The 17,535-nt window shown below is 37.2% G+C and overlaps 1 protein-coding gene across 1 annotated transcript; it reads left to right on the top strand.

Annotated features, from left to right (window-relative positions):
* Window positions 1-233: 233 nt before the first annotated feature.
* anos1a (anosmin 1a) lies at window positions 234-13,984 on the top strand. Its single transcript, XM_087792555.1, has 14 exons — window positions 234-425; window positions 1,522-1,569; window positions 6,011-6,076; window positions 6,155-6,377; window positions 7,334-7,518; window positions 8,468-8,597; window positions 8,672-8,874; window positions 8,952-9,090; window positions 9,158-9,265; window positions 9,442-9,530; window positions 10,331-10,502; window positions 10,567-10,781; window positions 10,850-10,991; window positions 12,276-13,984. Exons 1-14 carry the CDS (start codon window positions 234-236, stop codon window positions 12,320-12,322), a joined length of 1,959 nt encoding a protein of 652 aa, XP_087648681.1. The 3' UTR covers window positions 12,323-13,984.
* The last annotated feature ends 3,551 nt before the right edge of the window (window positions 13,985-17,535 follow it).

The raw sequence follows: 17,535 nt of genomic DNA, 5'->3' as shown, positions 1-17,535 counted from the left end.
ACACTTCTAGAGTTGAATGTCTGTCATTGAACTTTTTTGTTCATTCACGTGTCACCTCTTAAGTTATAAGTCATACATATCTTAGTGAAATCACAGTTTTCTTTTACATTTGACGTGTTTAATGGAGTCAGGGATGACAGGGGTCCCTGCATCCAGAGGCTCCTCCCTTCTCTATAAAAGTCAGCGTCGAGCAGAACTTCCCTCACAGTCCTGCATCCTCACCAGGACAGAAGATGTCTCACCTGCTCCTGCCTCTCTGGATTATCTTCCTCCTGAGCCTCGGTGAGGTCTCCGGGAAACGAGATGACCCCGCCGAGGACGAGCCCTGGTCGGATGACGTCCCGAGGGCGCGATGCTCGTCCCGGTGCTTGAGTTTACACATCGTGACCGCGCAGCGCGTGACCGCGCACTCCACTTTACCCCAGGTAAAGCACTTCACCTACACTCGAGTCACTGCTAAAAAACATTGAGAATGTCTAGTATCTGAAGATATATATATATTGGTAGATACATTTTTTGTTTTTCTCATCACTTCATTGAGGTCAGAGTTCATCATTTAGTGGTAGATCATAAGCAGTATTTTAATTGAACAACTGCATTATTTGATCAAAGTATCCAAAATATCATTTACAACCCCAGATTATTATTCATGTGACGCGACAATTATTCGAGAACATGTATTTATCAGCACATGAACTGAATTAAACTCTCCTATGATCATACTTTGAAATCTCATTTGAATAACTTGTCCTTGATTTGGTCTGCCTTGGCTTGTTATTTTAATGATGAGGCTCCTCTGAGCTCGTTTCCACAAGGACTCCTGGCTTTCTCTGCTGCTGCGGGCTTGTTGCAGACATCCATCCAATTACAACAATGATAACATCATCCAATGATTCCATAAAAAATGAGTCGTCGGGGGAGACGTTCAATGACAGCTGACCTATCGTGGCCTGGTTTCATGCGGCAAAGCGAAACAGAGTCAGACAAAAGTCAGTCAACATATCCAATGACGAATCAAAGAAGACAGTTTTTTACGCTCTGTTTGTTTATTGACCCCGTGTTTGTAACGGCCGCATGATTTTGAAGGCTTAGGGACGGTCAAACTTGACCCCAAAAAACGATATGCTAGTTGTAATGTATTTCAATTTTTTTTTCAAAGTTATTTATTAAGGTGCAGAAAATCATTTTAATGAAAACTTGTTTGGTGGCTGGTAGTTACTATTTTTAATCCTATCAGGAAGACAATAAAAAGGCCTATTCAGTTGAGTCTTCCTCATATTTCAGAGTTACTCAGTGAGCCTACACTTTTGTTATTTCTCTAAAAGCCTGAGGCCAACTGTAGACATGCATTACTGAAAAACTCATTTGTTTCTCTGCGGACAAACAACAGTATACCTTCCAGCTCTGAGCCATGTACAGCATGAAAAAGAAAGAAATAAACTCACTGTTAATGTCATTACTCAGTTTGATACATTTGTGTTTACCTACTTTTTTGTGTTTCTTCTCCATCCATTCTTCCAGAATAATGGATCCCTGGGCTGGTGCCATCATCATAAACAGTGTGCGAAGGTAAGTAAACACACCTGCAACCATCCGAGAAAAGACACACACACACACACACACAAAGGATGTAATGAAAGCAATAACTGCAGCATTCATTAGATCCCTGGAGATGATTTGTTCGTACTAAAGGATCGTTCCCGATGATATCATCAACCATGTGCAACTGTTACACAACTTAAGCAAACATCTAAACGTGCTTTATTTTTATGTCCTCGCCGAGAGTGTGATCTAAGGCAGTGGGTGCCTATGAACGGCAGGTTTATTCAGTGATGGCTTGAAGTTTAAAAATGATGACAGGTTTCAAAAGAACATCTTTTTCAAAGCAATTTAATATAGATCAGAGAGTGGAATCCAGTGGACAGTGAAAAATAAAGACAGTGCTATATGAAGCTACAACATATTCATAATTATGTGTCGTAAAATTGATATATATATGTATTTTTTATTAGTTAAAGCAGCAATTCGTAAGATTCAAGTTTCTGGCTCCCCTGTGTGTAAGAAAAGCTTGTTGCAATGTTGTTACTCCATCATTGCACAGTTGAAATAAATCACTTGTATATTGTTTTTCAAAACTAGATACAGTTTCTCTCAGCACTGTATATCAAAACACTGTCTCAGAGCAGTTTGATGGTCATGTGACACTCACAGACTCTATGGATGTCACCCAGAAAAAGTAAAAGTAAAATAACTGTTAAAAAAAATGTTATAGACTTCTACTGTATATGTAATAAATGTTCAACCAACCATTGCATAGTAAATAAAACTAATAAATAAGTATAAATGTTTGGTGTCTTTGAAGAGCATTACTTACTTACTATAATAAATTACCTTTTATGAGTTGACCTAAGTGTGATGAAGCAGTTTTCTTTTTTCTTTTTTTTAAACCACTAGAGGGCACTCTTTAGCCTTTATTTTAATTGAGTGCGCCACCTAGTGACCTAAAATAAAATAGGACGATGCTTCATGAGGCTTTGTCAGTCCATCAGAATCAGTATTTACTGATAAAAACAAAGGTTTATTTTGAGAGAGGATGAAAAAGGATGAAAAACATCCTCTTTACTGCCTTTGTTGACACCTGCTGCCATCTCTTCTCGCCTCAGCCATCTTCAACTCTTGTTCTGTCATCAGGCTCTGGAACCAGGGTGCCAATGATTGGGCTCCAAAATCTAAACTTGCACTCATTTAGTCAGTTTTCTTGGAAAATATTTAGAAAAAAGGAATGAACACAGTTGCCCAGGAATGCCACTATATACTTTACAACTAAGAGTCAAAGTTTCTGTTTGTATGATGTTCTAAAAAGCTGATATTCATACAGGAGCTGAAATATTGAATGAAAACATCCATGTTTATTATGTACGGAACATTAACACGCTGTAATAAATCAGCTGTTAAACATTTATAGACCGATTTGTGTGTGTGTACATGCATGCATCTGTGAACAGTATGATGGATGCTAGTACACCGCGCTGGTTATTACCTATTTTTCACTTCCATCATTCATCACTAACCAGCAGTCGGTTTCCCGGCATCCTATACATCTCGTGTGTTTTCCAGTCATTCATCAACCGATCGAAGCTACAATCTCACTTCATCAAGTTCGCGCTGTTACAACATCATTTTCAAATAATGAGTCTGCCCCCACTTAGCCGGCTCTGTCTAAATATCCAACCCCTCCCAAATGGAGTATTGTGTTCTTCAGAAGTGATGGCGGTGTTAACAAGAGTGAGCAGCCTCTCACTTTGGTCGGCGTGCTCTCCTGATGGAAGCTGATCGTGGCGACGCGATAACACTCTTGACAAATCCTTTACTGCCGTCTGAGAACCTTTTAAAGGATGTTTAGTTTTTATAATGAACTGTGACAGTGAAGCGAGCTACACAATACATCATTGTGTCCGACATCATAGAAGAATCTCTTTAATCATAAACTTAAATTCATGCTGTGGTATCGTTTCATTTAGTCTAGAGAAGAAATTATAGTGACATCTAGTGGTAGTTTCTAGTCGAAGCAAAGTTAATAAACAATCTTCCTGTTGTCAAAACCAGTTAATAGTATTAATACAATTTGCCAAATATTTATATTTACAGATGGTACAGCTACATTTTAAATAAATTGTGTTTCATTCATCTTACAAAGAAGATTGTTGTAAAACACAACACACAACGCAAAAACATTTTGTGTATTGTTAACTGGAATCAAAATTAAATTAAAAAATAACTTAAAAAAAACATGGTAATGTATCTAAGAATTTATATTGAATGTTCACAGCGTTAAATTGAATCAAGGGGCCAAATATAGTCCAAAATCACATAGTGATGGGAGTAGGCTGCGATGCAGCACATTAGCTTACCATCAGGAGCGATAAAGGTTAAGTGTTTTGCTAAATGACTCAACCAAACAATTATATATAGATCTTGGATTTAACCCGCAACTGTCTAACATCTTAGATATGCTTGTACTTGCGGTCAGGTTACATTTTGAGTCCAAATTAGTTCAGTCTCGTTTAAGTACCTTTTTGTTTTTGTTTCTTTTTTTGTTTCTCTGGCCGTAGTAACAAAACAAAATAGATGCAATGCCGAAAAATATTCCCGTTTAAAAATGAACGACTTAATATAATGTTAATGGATGTAATGTACATAAAAGTAAAGTTTCACACACATAGTAGTTCTTGCAGAAAGTTCAGGGAAATACTTTCCATTCTGAATTGTGTGGCATGAACCATTTCCTTCATTTAATGGTCTGAGGGAAGTGGAATCAAGCGAACGCTGGGTCTCACTGGGTATGGAATTGTCAATCTGGATTAGCAGAGACGTCGAGCGTGGAGACCACAGTGTGGAGATGAGAAACGACAGCTCTGGCACAGAGATTTTAGACACGCCTGAAAGATCAGTTGAGCTACAAAACACTTGATGACCTCGAGCACTACGAGGACACTTGGTGTTTGGAGATCATGGCTAAAGTGGGAGGAAAGTGTTTTTTTGTAAACGTGGGACTGCAGTAAAATAAGGACAAAATATAGAGGTGGAAAGAATGGTACATTTTGTAGATTGAATTCAGTAAAACTCCTTTAAATAACAAACCTATAAATTCTATACCATATTTGAAATAAATAAATGTATTTAAATGCATGTAACTATGGCAGCTCAGAAGAGTAATCGCAGCAACAGGCTCCTCTCCATGCACTGCAGAACAGAGGCTTTAAGCAACCTTTGTTCCTTCGGCCATAAGGTGACACAACAGGACTCTCTCTCAGGCTTGGCATGAACGTTTTACTTTTTGTTGGCAACTTTTGAATTATTTCTTTATGTCTTTTTATATGTTATGTATGTATTTATTCTATTATTTGGAGCATTGTATTCATTTATTTATTTGATTGTTTTTACATGTATTTACTTACGGATGTTTGTTTGGATGGATGTGTTATTGCTGCTGGACAAAATGATTTCTCCTCCAGGGGATCAATAAAGTATCCATCCATGCATCTGTCCATCCATCCATACATCCATCTATCTATCAGTCCATTATACTGTAAATACTGTAATAAACATATTAATACTTGGTATGATAAAATTAATGAGACACGTCATAGTTGTTCTTTTTGGAGGTAATCTATGTCTTTTATAATGCGAAATGTCTTAAATTATGTTTTAAAATAACGTATATATGTCAATAGATTATTGTCAATAGGAAATGTTGTCATTTCCTGTAACACTACAGATCATTTTGAGACTTGCATGCCTGTTAAAAGCACGTGATTTAAGAATAATTAATATCATACTTTCAAGCTAGTCATATTTTTAAGCTCTGGAAAGTAATATGTCAGTAAAAAGCAGAAATGTATGTTTATGTATTTAATAAATAGTTAAATAGGGTAAGAATTGATTTGAAGGACTTAAGTAAACAAAACATATTGCTTTTGAAAATTAAATTATTATTTTGGGCTGCATTGGGTATAGATATACTTACGAAACATACATTCTATGAGGATACCCTATTAAGAATGGCATCCTTTTATTTCCCCAGAAACGGAGGTCGTTGTATAACATATTACATGTCAAAAGAAAACGTTGTCCTTGTGTAACTCTCTCCTCCCCACTGTTTGTGAGTACAGCATGAAATTAGCTCCTGTTCTCCGTGGACGCCTCTGCTCGCGGTGCACGTTTATGAAAGGAGAATCGCTGCTGTGACAAAAATAATAATGAGAAAATATATAATCAGGAGGTTCTGATGTTTCTCTTCAATGGCTGGAATCTACATCAGAAGCTATGAACATAACTATGTTCTAAGGTTATATTTAGTTTCAAAAATACTAACATTAAGATATTATGGATAATTTTACATTTGGATTACATTTTTAAATAGAGTTTTAACCATTAATTGGTTGATAAACGTGAAAGCTTTCCTACATTTTTACAACTTTTAAGTTTATATTTGTCTCTTGTCTTTCAGTGCCTGGAACCGTGTATCTCATCCTTGCCCAAGAAGAAGAGAAACAACTGCAAGAAATTTTGTGAGGTATACAATCTTTGCGTCATCTGCTGATCCATCTTAAGAGACCTTACGATGAACTCACCACTCTCTGGCGACCTCTAGCGTGCGTTTCCGAAGCAGCCCTGGGAGTGTGTGACCAGCTGCGAGTTCCTGCAGTCGGTGTCGTCGGTGAAGCAGGGCGGCTGTCCTTCCCCGGAGGACGCCAGCGGGTTCGCGGCCGCTTGCGTGGAGAGCTGCGACCGAGACCAAGAATGTCCGAAGCAGAAGAAATGCTGCTCCAACGGCTGCGGACACACTTGTCAGTCTGCGAAAGATCTGTACAGAGGTAACCAGAGAGTGTGTGTCCCAAACTTTCTCACATGTTTCACATGTCGTTTGTTCGTAGTACCTCACACTTTCACTACCACACCCCTATAAGAAAAGCGTGAGAAGCAAAAACACTTTTACAGTCTAAAAAATAGTTTAAATAGTTTTTAAGAATACTAAAGTGGTGCCGGTACGACCACCACTGGGTTCTCTTATCGTGGAAAAGAAGCTGATCTACCCTGAGTCACTGCAAAATGACTGAGCTCCTTAAATCACCTATAACGGAGAGTCCAGACACCGACAGATAAAACTTGTTTCCACTGCTTGTATCTGAAATCTTGTATTTTTTAGTCGCTACTCAAAGTTGGCAAACATATGTGAGAGTAGGATCATAGATCGACAGCTAAATGAAGAACATTGTCTTTTGGCTCAGCTTTTTTTTTTTCAGCATGACAAACAATACAGCAACCTCATGACCACGGATGCTGCAGTGATCTATCCCTTAGTCACTAATTTATTCGTAAAATTAAATGCAGCTATTTTACGATTTCAATATGAAAAATAATAATAATGAAAAATACTACCAAAAATATATAAATATATTTAAATATATTTTGCATCTGACTGAAGGTCACCAAAACAAACCTTCGGAAATATATGAATATTTATATATATTTAACATACCAATAATCACATTCAAATAACTCTGGGTCTGAATTTACATTTACTTTCACAATAGCACATTTAGAAATGTATTTTATCAGTTTTGAGCCATGTGATCAATCTTATCAAGGGCTATTTATGGTCTTGGGGTGCGATGGTGGGTCTTTTGTTGAGTGTGTTCCATCTTGTCTTCTAAAATATGAATTCAAGAACACGTATCGACATTAGAATTAAACATAATGAACATTAGCGCCACTATTAGGGCAAGATGTCCATGTGCAAGTGAACCTAGCGTGATGCGTTCATGTGCAGGCGTGCCTCTGAAGCCGAGGAAGGAGCTGACTTTTGAGGAGCCTTCCATTGGAAACCTGCTGGTTCGCTGGGCTTCGCGGTTTAACATCTCGGCAGATCCGGTCGTTTTCGTCCTGCAGAGAAGATGGAACTTCGGCATCCAGCCCAGCGAGGACACGGCCACCAGCTGGGAGGTCGTCACGGAGGTGAGTTTTATGTTTCTGTGTAACAGTTACTCCAAAAACTTAATGCAGTATTTATTACTTTGCATTCATTTCAATGTCATGTGTTACACTATGTTATGTGTTAAATTATTATGTTGATGTGTTAAACTACTTTTATTTGACTTTTGCATTATTTCCACAAAATATAGTTTTTTAATAGAGCAATATGAACTTAATTTATAGTTTCACGGCATAATATAATTCATACAGAAATGCTATAACTTTTGACATATACAGTAACACATAGAATCAATAGATCTACAGCCTATTAGTTTTGTTTATTGCAACATTCATTCTGACGTGAATGAGAGGAAAGGTGTGAATGTGAATAGACAGGATGAGCAAGAGCGGGAAAAAAAAGATAATTTACAAAAACTCTTTTTATATTTCCTTTTTTTTTGAATGGCAGATAGTACTTCATCAAAATTAATCATATATTAGTCCCTAGTTTCAGGAAAATGGAAACGGATTAAACTGAGATTACAAAAAAAGATTTAATAAGACAGAAATGAACATAAAGTATTTTAATTTAAATTAAAGTCACTTTAAACCACTTACAAGCTTTTGCTAAAACTTACTTCCTTCTTCAGACCCAATGAAGTGAAACCTCGTGAAGCACTTAATGATGTTTATTCTTGAATTATAACACATGCACTGACTTTGTTAGAATGTATTCTGAGAAATGTCCTTAATCTAACAAGGAAGTATATTTTTGCAAAGCCTTTTTTTCCAATTTAGCTACTCTTGAGTGGTTAATTTAAATTAAACTTAAATCATTAAAATAACAATGTTGTTTTTTTAGAGTAATATTTTACTATATAAGCATTTATTTAGTGATGCCCAACGCCACTGCCTTATAGTAAAAAGTAATAAATAACTTTAATTTAAGTGATTTATTTAAGTTATTTATTTTTCTTTTATCCGGATCCAGACGACCGAGCATGAAGCCAAGATGTCGGACTTCCGAGCGGGCCGCTGGTACCAGTTCAGGGTGGCCGCGGTGAATACACACGGCACACGAGGATTCACCACGCCCAGTCGACACGTTCATTCCAGAAGAGGTTCGTGTTTTTTAACTCATCTTCACCTCGTGTCTCGATCGCTCTCAGCATTCTTCTTCATGTTTGAACCGCAGACCCATCCCCTCCGCCGGCCCCCACGCAACTCAGAGTGGCCAACCTGACCTTTGGCCCCGGAAGGTCAGTGCAGGCTACGCTGCAGTGGAAGACGCCCGCTGACCTCGACGTTCCCGTCCACCACTACAAGTTCACCTGGATGTGGACAGGACCCCTGACATCTTCTTCTTCTCTGACGAAGAGGAGGAAGACGGTCAGAGAGGTATGAGCCTCACAGCAGCAGAATAAAAACACAACTTTATTATTAATGTTTATATATTTATGTTGGTGTGTGTACAGTGCCAGGTGGTGCTGGACAGCATGCGCGCGAACAGGAGCTACACGGTTGAAGTACAGGCTGTTTCCTACTGGGGAGGAACTCAGCTGAAGGGCCCTCGAGCAACACTCCAGTTCAGCACGCTGCACACAGTGTCGCCCGGTATGTCGTCACTATTGCACTCAGTTCTGTCTGGAGTTATGAGGTCGAATCTGTTTTTGTTCTCCAGCAACAAACATGAAACCTGCCGTGTCTACGGGTGATATCGTGGACGTGGGAACGCCGTTCTACCAGGACGGTCAGCTCCGGGTTCACGTGTACTGGCAGAGAAGCAAAGGTATTGTTTCTGGAGATGAATCGGCAGCTTGAAGAGGATTTAATCATCAACATACATGATCATTTAAAGCATATTTATTGTGCTTTATAAGGATTGATCAGAAATCTAAACCCATAAGTACTAGATGTGTTGATGTGAAGATTGAAAATTGATTTATCAGAAATGTATTTTTGTAGATCCATCGGTCGAGTTCTACAAGATCCAATGGGGGCCAGAGTTCTGCACACACAACCTGACCCGCCCCACAGAGACCACCATGACACAGGTACGACACATGTACACAATATGAGAGATTTTTTACATAAATATGAGCATTTGAAGTAGAATAAAAGGTTCTCTCAGGCTCTCATTGTATCGTATTTTGTGACGTGATTCTACCTGTAATATGCCAAAACGAACCAGAGGGGGAGCTATTTGTATTCTTACAATATAGGTATCTTTACAAACATCTCATCAATGACTAAAATAACAACAACACAGTGAATATATATTGTTTGTCAAGCAAAAAAACACGTAAAAAAAGGGAAATTATTTGGGTTTGAAGAAAAACTTTTTTCTGATGCAAACTAATGTATTTATTTATTTATAATACATTTGCTTTTATGTCGTTATTAAATAGAATTTTGTCATTTTAAAATACAGATTCACATGTATTACCCATGAGGGTACAGGACAATGCTGCTACAGAGTTTAAATATATTAAAAAAAAAAAGTTGATTCACAGACTTTTAGGGCCCAACTAATGATATAATACCAATAATTCACAAATGATATTCTCTCTTGAATATGATCAACATAAAACCAATGGATGGAAACTGAAAAATAATAGTTTATAATAGATAAAAGTTAACTTATGAATTACAAGATTAAAAATGTACATTGTCACAAAACCAACCGAAAAAAACCCCTGAAAAGCCTCAAAGAGCGGAGACTTCTTTAGCTTTCATAAGAGCTGATCTTTTTTTTTTCCTATTGTAACTGTCTTTGTTTCTATCTACATATTCTCTGGTCGTTAAGAAAACAACTAACTAGTGTGACAATAGCATCATGTTTGTTTTCTCTCAGGAGAGCTTCATCAGTCTGGAGTCCCTGCTCTTCTCTTGTAAGTACAAGGTTCGTCTCCAGCCCATCAGCAAGAAGAACCATCCTCTCCCTGAGAGCGTCACGTTCTACACGCCCGCCTGTGCCGCCGTCCAGGCCAAGAGTCCCAATCCGATCAAGTGTCTGGAAGACGCAGGTACGTCGCCGATGCTTAAGGATCAGCTTGAAGTGGTGTGGTCTCCTCACGCCTCCTGTTTCAGAGCCCGTCGTGAAAGTTCTCCCGAGGGCTGAAAACCTGACGGCCTTCTTCAACCTTCACTCCGGTAACGTGACGGCCATCTTTAAATGGAGCACGGCTTCGCTTCAGCAGATCATGGGTCATCAGGTGACCTGGGCAGAGATCACATCTACCGCTCGCCTGAGTGACGACCAACTGCCTCAAGTTCTCATTTCACAGACTCAGATTCTACCTCCGGTTCGTAACAGTTGTTCTAAACATCCTCAGAACCCTCTTGAACTTCTTCAACTGTCTTCGTCCTGCAGGACATTGACCACGTGGTTGTGCCAGGTCTGCACTCTGACAGTCTGTACCGGCTGGAGGTCCAGACCATCACGCCCGAAGGTGAAGGTCCAATCAGTAGCAGAATCTTCCAGACCCCGGGATACCAGAACACCCCGAGACACCGTGAGTAAACACATGCAGACAAATGTTGTTGATCAATCACAGGTAACAAATATGTACAAGGAGATGATAATAATGAAGACTTAAAACAACATCATACCACATCAACATCAGACAGACAGACAGACAGACAGAGAGACTTTATTAATCTAGTTCACAGCAGATGATAGAAGGTACAGCAAGCTTCATAGAACCACAACAGGAACAAAGTGCAATGAGATCACAAAGTGCAATGACATAACAAAGTGCGAAGAGATAACAAAGTGCAAATAAAGATAACAAAGTGCAAAGTGATAACAAAGTGCAAATAAAGATAACAAAGTGCAAAAAAGATAACAAAGTGCAAAAAAGATAACAAAGCACAAAGTGAAAACAAAGTGCAAAGAGATAACAAAGTGCAAATAAAGATAAAGTGTAAAGAGATAAAAAAGTTCACAAAAGACAACAAAGCATAAAGAGATAGCAACGTGCAAATTAAGATAAGAAAGTGCAAAGAGATTATAAAGTGCAAATGAAAAGAACAAAGTCAAATGAAAAGAACACATGGCAAATAAAGATAACAAATTCCAAAGAGATAACAAAGTGCAAATGAAAAGATCAAATATCAAAGGAAACAACACAAAGACCTTAAAAGATACAAACAACAAGTACAAATAACAAACATAGTAATGACAAAGGATTATATAAAACAAAATAACTCTGAAGAGAGAGAGGAAGAAAGTAAATTCAGGTGGATTATATGAATTATAAGATAAATCATCCTTATTTATTTATTTATGTATAACATACAGTATATATTTAACATGTATTACATACAGTATATATTTAACAAGTATTACATATGGTATATATTTCGTAAGATTGTGACGTATTGGAGTTTTCATGGGGGTCTTCTGTCCCCTTTTTTCTTTTCCCTTGACCTTGTTAAGTCGTCCTCCCCCATAAAACCTGTCAGTATTTCACGTGATCATTTTCAAGACATTCTGTCCAGTAGTTTGTGAGAAAATTGATATCGGGGAGACACACACGTGCACACAAACAAAGACACACTGGCATTATGGGATTTTCTGTTACACAAATCCACACAAACATACTTATGCAGACAACACACACATATATAGGATTGTCTGTCACACATACACACAGATGCACACACACATTACATTATGTATTAGAAAGAAAGTCTTTGAAAAGAAAAACATCATAATAAACACACATGAACAAAACTGTAGCTTTTTTAAAAGTGTTTCTGTAACTAACCAAGTGCATGATCTCTCTTCCAATCAGGAGCCAAGGTTAGAAATCATCAACAAAAAGTCATACAGAGGCACTGATCTCAGACCAGTCTTCAGAGTGTTGTGACTCCTCATCAAACAGCCACACATGGAGACAACATCAAGCAGCTTTATCTCCAACAACATTCCTCAACAAAAACGAGTTTATTGTCATGTGTTGATATTCCTGAGCTGTTGATAGTGTCTGATCAATTGTATATATTGAAATCACTGCCAATAACATTATGTCGACGTCAAATATAAATGTCACGTTTAAGCAAAGGGACGACAATCATCATCGCACTGAATAGTAGAGTTAGCACCTCGCCCTGTGTTTCCCTGGTCAAAAGTAATGTGTCGATGAAGCAGTGTCCACTAGATGTCACTCTCTGATCTGTTATCTGCTCTACTGAAACCTCACATTATTTTTAAACTGAGGGCGCCACCTACTGACCTGTAGAGTACATGACACTGCTTCATGAAGCTTCATCAGCGATTCATTTACTTAGTACTTGTCTAGACAATAAGTCCAAAATATGAACCCATGTTCCCACTTTCTCCTATTTGTTTGACCCGTAAACATGTTTCCTTGAACATATTGCGTGACATTTCTGAAGCATTTATGATTGTATCATATTACCATTGATCATTTCCTCTTACATTTCTTAAACCGAGGACAACACTTTAGTTGCTGTACTTTTAGCGTCATTGTCAGTTTATCATCCGATTTACGGCACTCATAATTGTAGTCATATATATGATTTATTTAAATATATTACTATATAATACAACCCCCCCCCTCTCACTCCCCTCCCTGACACACACAAACATTATTTAAACTAAAAACGCATATAGTATCATAATGTGGCTCAGATTGAGAAGCAGTTACATAAGACTGACACACGGTGGCAGCAGAGGTTTTCCAAACAACTGCAAACCAGCGCCTTTAAACAGAAAGATGAGGGCGCCAACTACACACAAATGAAGAAAAAAAAATTGAAGCCAGACCGATTATTATTAAGAGACGTGTTTAGGATGTAATACAAATCTGTCTCTTGAAAACGAGTGCTGCTATTACAGTTTGGGCTAACACAGAGGTGGACGATTACATTTCCTCAGGGGCCACAATTTAACTGAGTGATGTATTGTTGTTACAGTGCTTTGTGACCCTGGTCTGTGAAAGGCCCTGTACAAATAACAGATAAAAAAAATATGTCAATAGAATATTTATAAACCATTTGTTGAATATATAAAATAACTTTTTTTTTTTAAATATTCACTCACACTGAAAACGAAAAGGAATAAATAAATACAATTATAAAAACAGAATAAAATTGTAAACAATTTCTACTGGGATCATTTTTCCTTCGACATTATGAGAGCGGCAGACATACATTCTACCAAAAACAATTATTTAACAATTACATCACTTGAAGAATGCCACATAAATACAAGCAAAGGTTTGTGTGATATTGATCTACTGTTCACATCATATTGCATGTTCTTAATAAAGAGGTTGTTGTTAAAAACATTCCTTCAACTTTTATTTATTGATGATCTGAGGCGACTTTTGCCGAAGAAATGTCTTCTTGGGTGTGTTTATGTTTTTACACTCTGTTGTTATGTAAATATTGTTTGTATTTATTGACTGTGGTTGTGTATGTACTGTGGTGTGTATCCTGACCATGCTCCTGGACAAATAAAGAGTTGTTCAATCCTTGATTTCTGACCATCTGGAATGTTTCTTTCATTAATCTAGATTTGTATTTATAATGTACCCTAAAAGCAACGTATCCTGTGTTAAGCAATACATGGGCCATAAAGCAACACTTAATGTTAATATTTTCTTAGTCGATAGCTACACTTTAAATGTAAAGGATAGAATCCAGTCTCTGGACCTGAATCCAATGCAACATTTGTCAAGGCAGTTCAGATTCTGTGTTGCTCGGCGACAGCCCTCAAACATCACAGCTTTTGAAAAGGTCTGCATGGAATAATGGTCCAAAAACACCAGCTAGAGTGTGTGCGAGCCTACAGGAAACGTTTGAATTGTGTCAACACTAAACAGAGTTACATTACACAGTATTGAGGTGAACTTTTATTATTGAGCAAATACTTGTTTTCTGTCCAGCGTGTACCCTGCCTCTCGCCCTATGATACTGGGATAGGCTCCAGTATCCCCATGCCCCCGGGATAAAGTGGTGGAAAATGAATGAATGAATATATGAATAAACGCTCTTTCCATAATTTTCTTCCATTCTGTCTCTCACTGTACTTTTTTTTTGACCCACTGAATACATTGTATATAGAGTCTGTATATAGCTATAGCGACAATAGCAACAGGACAAAGGAACATGACAAATCTGAAAAATACCAGGGGCTGAGGTCTGTGAGGGAAGAGTATAAAGAGTTGATCAAAACACTACATCTAAAACTATTCATTTACAAACAATTTAGTAGCGCCACATGCTTCCTCCCAAGTCGTATCCAAACAGTTTATTTTCATCAGTTTGTATCAGAAATCTTCTTTTTTTTCACTTTGTTTATTTTTACTGGAGATGTGTATGAGGGAACCAAAAACAAAATAGCTCTGAGTTTTTGAGGTGTTGCCAGAGGGAGTCAGCCTCCGTCTACTTTGATAATTCTCTCATAGTGATCTTCAGCAACCGTGAAGCCCATTAGTGGCCGTCTTATATTTTGATCTACATTTAAAACATTCTTGTTCCAACAAAGAAAGCTGAGCCCGGAATATATATAAATGCCAAGTCCTTCATGTTAAGAAAATGTTTTAATCTGTCATCATGTCATACAAAAACTCACACTTTAACGCACATTTATAATAAATATGAATTATCACATCTTGGCAATGGTGATTATAACCATACAAAAAAGCAACAGTTGGTTAAATATCACTAAAAAAGGGGAATTATAGATGAATTAAAAAACACGATGACATATAATAGCATGTTTATAAAGGTAATTTATTGTGTCAATTTTATTTTCTATCTAAATGTTTTACCAGATAAACATTTACATCATAAAAACCATCAAATGACGGAATAATTACAGTGTTGTAAACAGGTTTTGGAAATCGCGCCCTCTTGTGTCCATCTCGAGAAAAAGTGTTTATGTTTAAATGTTAAATCTGAAGACACAGATCCCTTTCCCTCTTCTGCCTGTAATACCAGCAGACAACATGTTATTATCCTAAAGTTACAGGTGTTTAAGTTTACATCTGTTACTGAATAAGTGTATTTTGTGTGTGTTGTTTTGTGTGTTAGTGAACGGAATGACTTGATGGAGCTTCATGAAGTCATTCAGAGTCCAGTGGCATTGCATTGAAACCTATGAGCAAACATGTTTTTTAAACTGAGTGAGTCACCTACTGACCCGTACAAAAAAGATACTGCTCTATAATCTTTATGAGTCGATGGCTGCTGCTCGGTCCATATTGACTTTGCTCTACACTTGGCGACCTGCAGTAAATGTGAAGTTGCAGTTACTTACACAGAACATGCTTTGACTCGGAGACACAACTTTGCAATTCAAACAATGTCTTTCGGTTGATTTAGTTTCACTCTCATGCACATTGCTCTTGTCAGCGGGATCAGGAGTCGGCAAAGTTAAAGCTCATCCAAAGGGAATTCTTAAAACATCTATAGCACCATTTTGTCTTTGATGTTTTCGCTTTGACATTGTTTAACCTGAATTTTCAAGATTATGAAAAATATACCAAGTCCATCCGGCATCCAATTCACACGAAGACCTGGATTCAGTTTTCCGCGTCTGAGATACATAATTGTTAGGAGAATTCCACAACAAATATCTTTATAAAGACACTTTGTCTTACATAGTTATTTGATTTTAGATGGTGACTTGCAAAGGAAATCCAAAATAAACTCATGCTTAATCTAGATAATTTCTTTCAGTTTGATGCAGAAGCGTCAAACAGTCAGCTTTAATTGTAGGGTTTTGTTATTCATATCATCCATCCTAAACAAAAATAATTGGCAGAGTACGAACAAAGGAATGAATAACTTGGTGACAAAAAAAAAAGAGATTTGTGTTCCCAGTTGGGGGCACGTAGAGAGCATCTTTAAATAATTAGTTTCATACTCTCAGAATTTGGCAACGAGGAAAAAATAAAAAAACACAAACAACAAAAAATATTTCCTTCAATCATCCAGTTTCTTCTCTTAAGTGTTGACGGAAGAAAACAATAATAATTCAGATTTCTCGAAGGGAAAGTGAAGACCCATTACTCAATTTGATATTAAACCCATTTGACCTTCATCTCCACTGCTTAATAAAATGAACATGAGTGGGTCGCAACAATAAAATGCCCATCATAAGTCATAATTATGAATAATTCAGAATGATGCTGCGTCAAAAGAGTGATGAAAATGTAGCTTGATTTTCATCTCTGACCTCTCGGGAGGGCAAGAGATTTTTCCTTTCTGATGTCCACTCGTGTGATGCAAAATAAAATGTATCTGCTTAATATCACTTCTCTTCTTTTTTGGGGGGCTTTTATTTAGTTTATTTATTTAGTTTTATTTAAATGTTTGCCTCAACAGTGTCAGCCTTGTCATGTCATGTCTCGCACATCCAGCTGTGCCCTTTAATTACGGACCACAAAAGCACTGGAGATAGCCTGTATGGTCCTCTATTCCTGGAGTGAATCGATGCAAATCAGCATCTTAATGTGTGTGAAAAGGTTATCTGCCTGCTCGCAACCAACACTCTTTGGGGAAATGATATGCAGCAAGCAAACAGACACACTTTGCCAACATGAATATGACTTGGAACTAGTTTTGACGAAGATCATGCAGATTCAATAATAATAATAAACCAGTATTAAAAACCTCCAGAGAAACTTTTTTTATTAAAATAATATTTTTTTTGAATTAAAAGAACAATTTCAAATAAATGTATATAATGTTGTTGAAGGAACTGCAACAGGTGAATATTTGCCAATCATTTTTGATGGACAATATCTTTATTTATTCATTTTTAAATTGTCAAATTGAATATTCTTTTGAGTTCTTCCGGTAAAACAGATTAAACTCACAGTGTATAAAGTTACATTTTTAACTTTCCCAATTCTGATGTTTTGTAGATAAAAACGATAATCTTTGACACAAAAAATGGAACAATCTAAAAGTAATTTAACGTAATCGAAAATCTTATTTTAGCAACTATATATTTTCTGTGGATTATTTTGAAAGGTTTCATTAACCGGAAACTGCTAATGAAAATACTATCGTGAGCCG

Source organism: Callionymus lyra, chromosome 5, assembly GCF_982586985.1.
Source record: "Callionymus lyra chromosome 5, fCalLyr1.hap1.1, whole genome shotgun sequence".
NCBI classification, from domain to species: Eukaryota; Metazoa; Chordata; class Actinopteri; order Syngnathiformes; family Callionymidae; genus Callionymus; species Callionymus lyra.
This window is presented reverse-complemented; position numbering and strand designations above follow the sequence as displayed.

What these genes read in the sequence shown, in the direction of transcription:
- anos1a (XM_087792555.1), top strand. Translation starts at nt 234, where the DNA reads ATGTCTCACCTGCTCCTGCCTCTCTGGATTATCTTCCTCCTGAGCCTC. An exon ending in CGCACTCCACTTTACCCCAG is followed by an intron (nt 426 to 1,521) that starts GTAAAGCACTTC and finishes CCATTCTTCCAG; the next exon opens with AATAATGGATCCCTGGGCTG. An exon ending in ACTGCAAGAAATTTTGTGAG is followed by an intron (nt 6,077 to 6,154) that starts GTATACAATCTT and finishes GGCGACCTCTAG; the next exon opens with CGTGCGTTTCCGAAGCAGCC.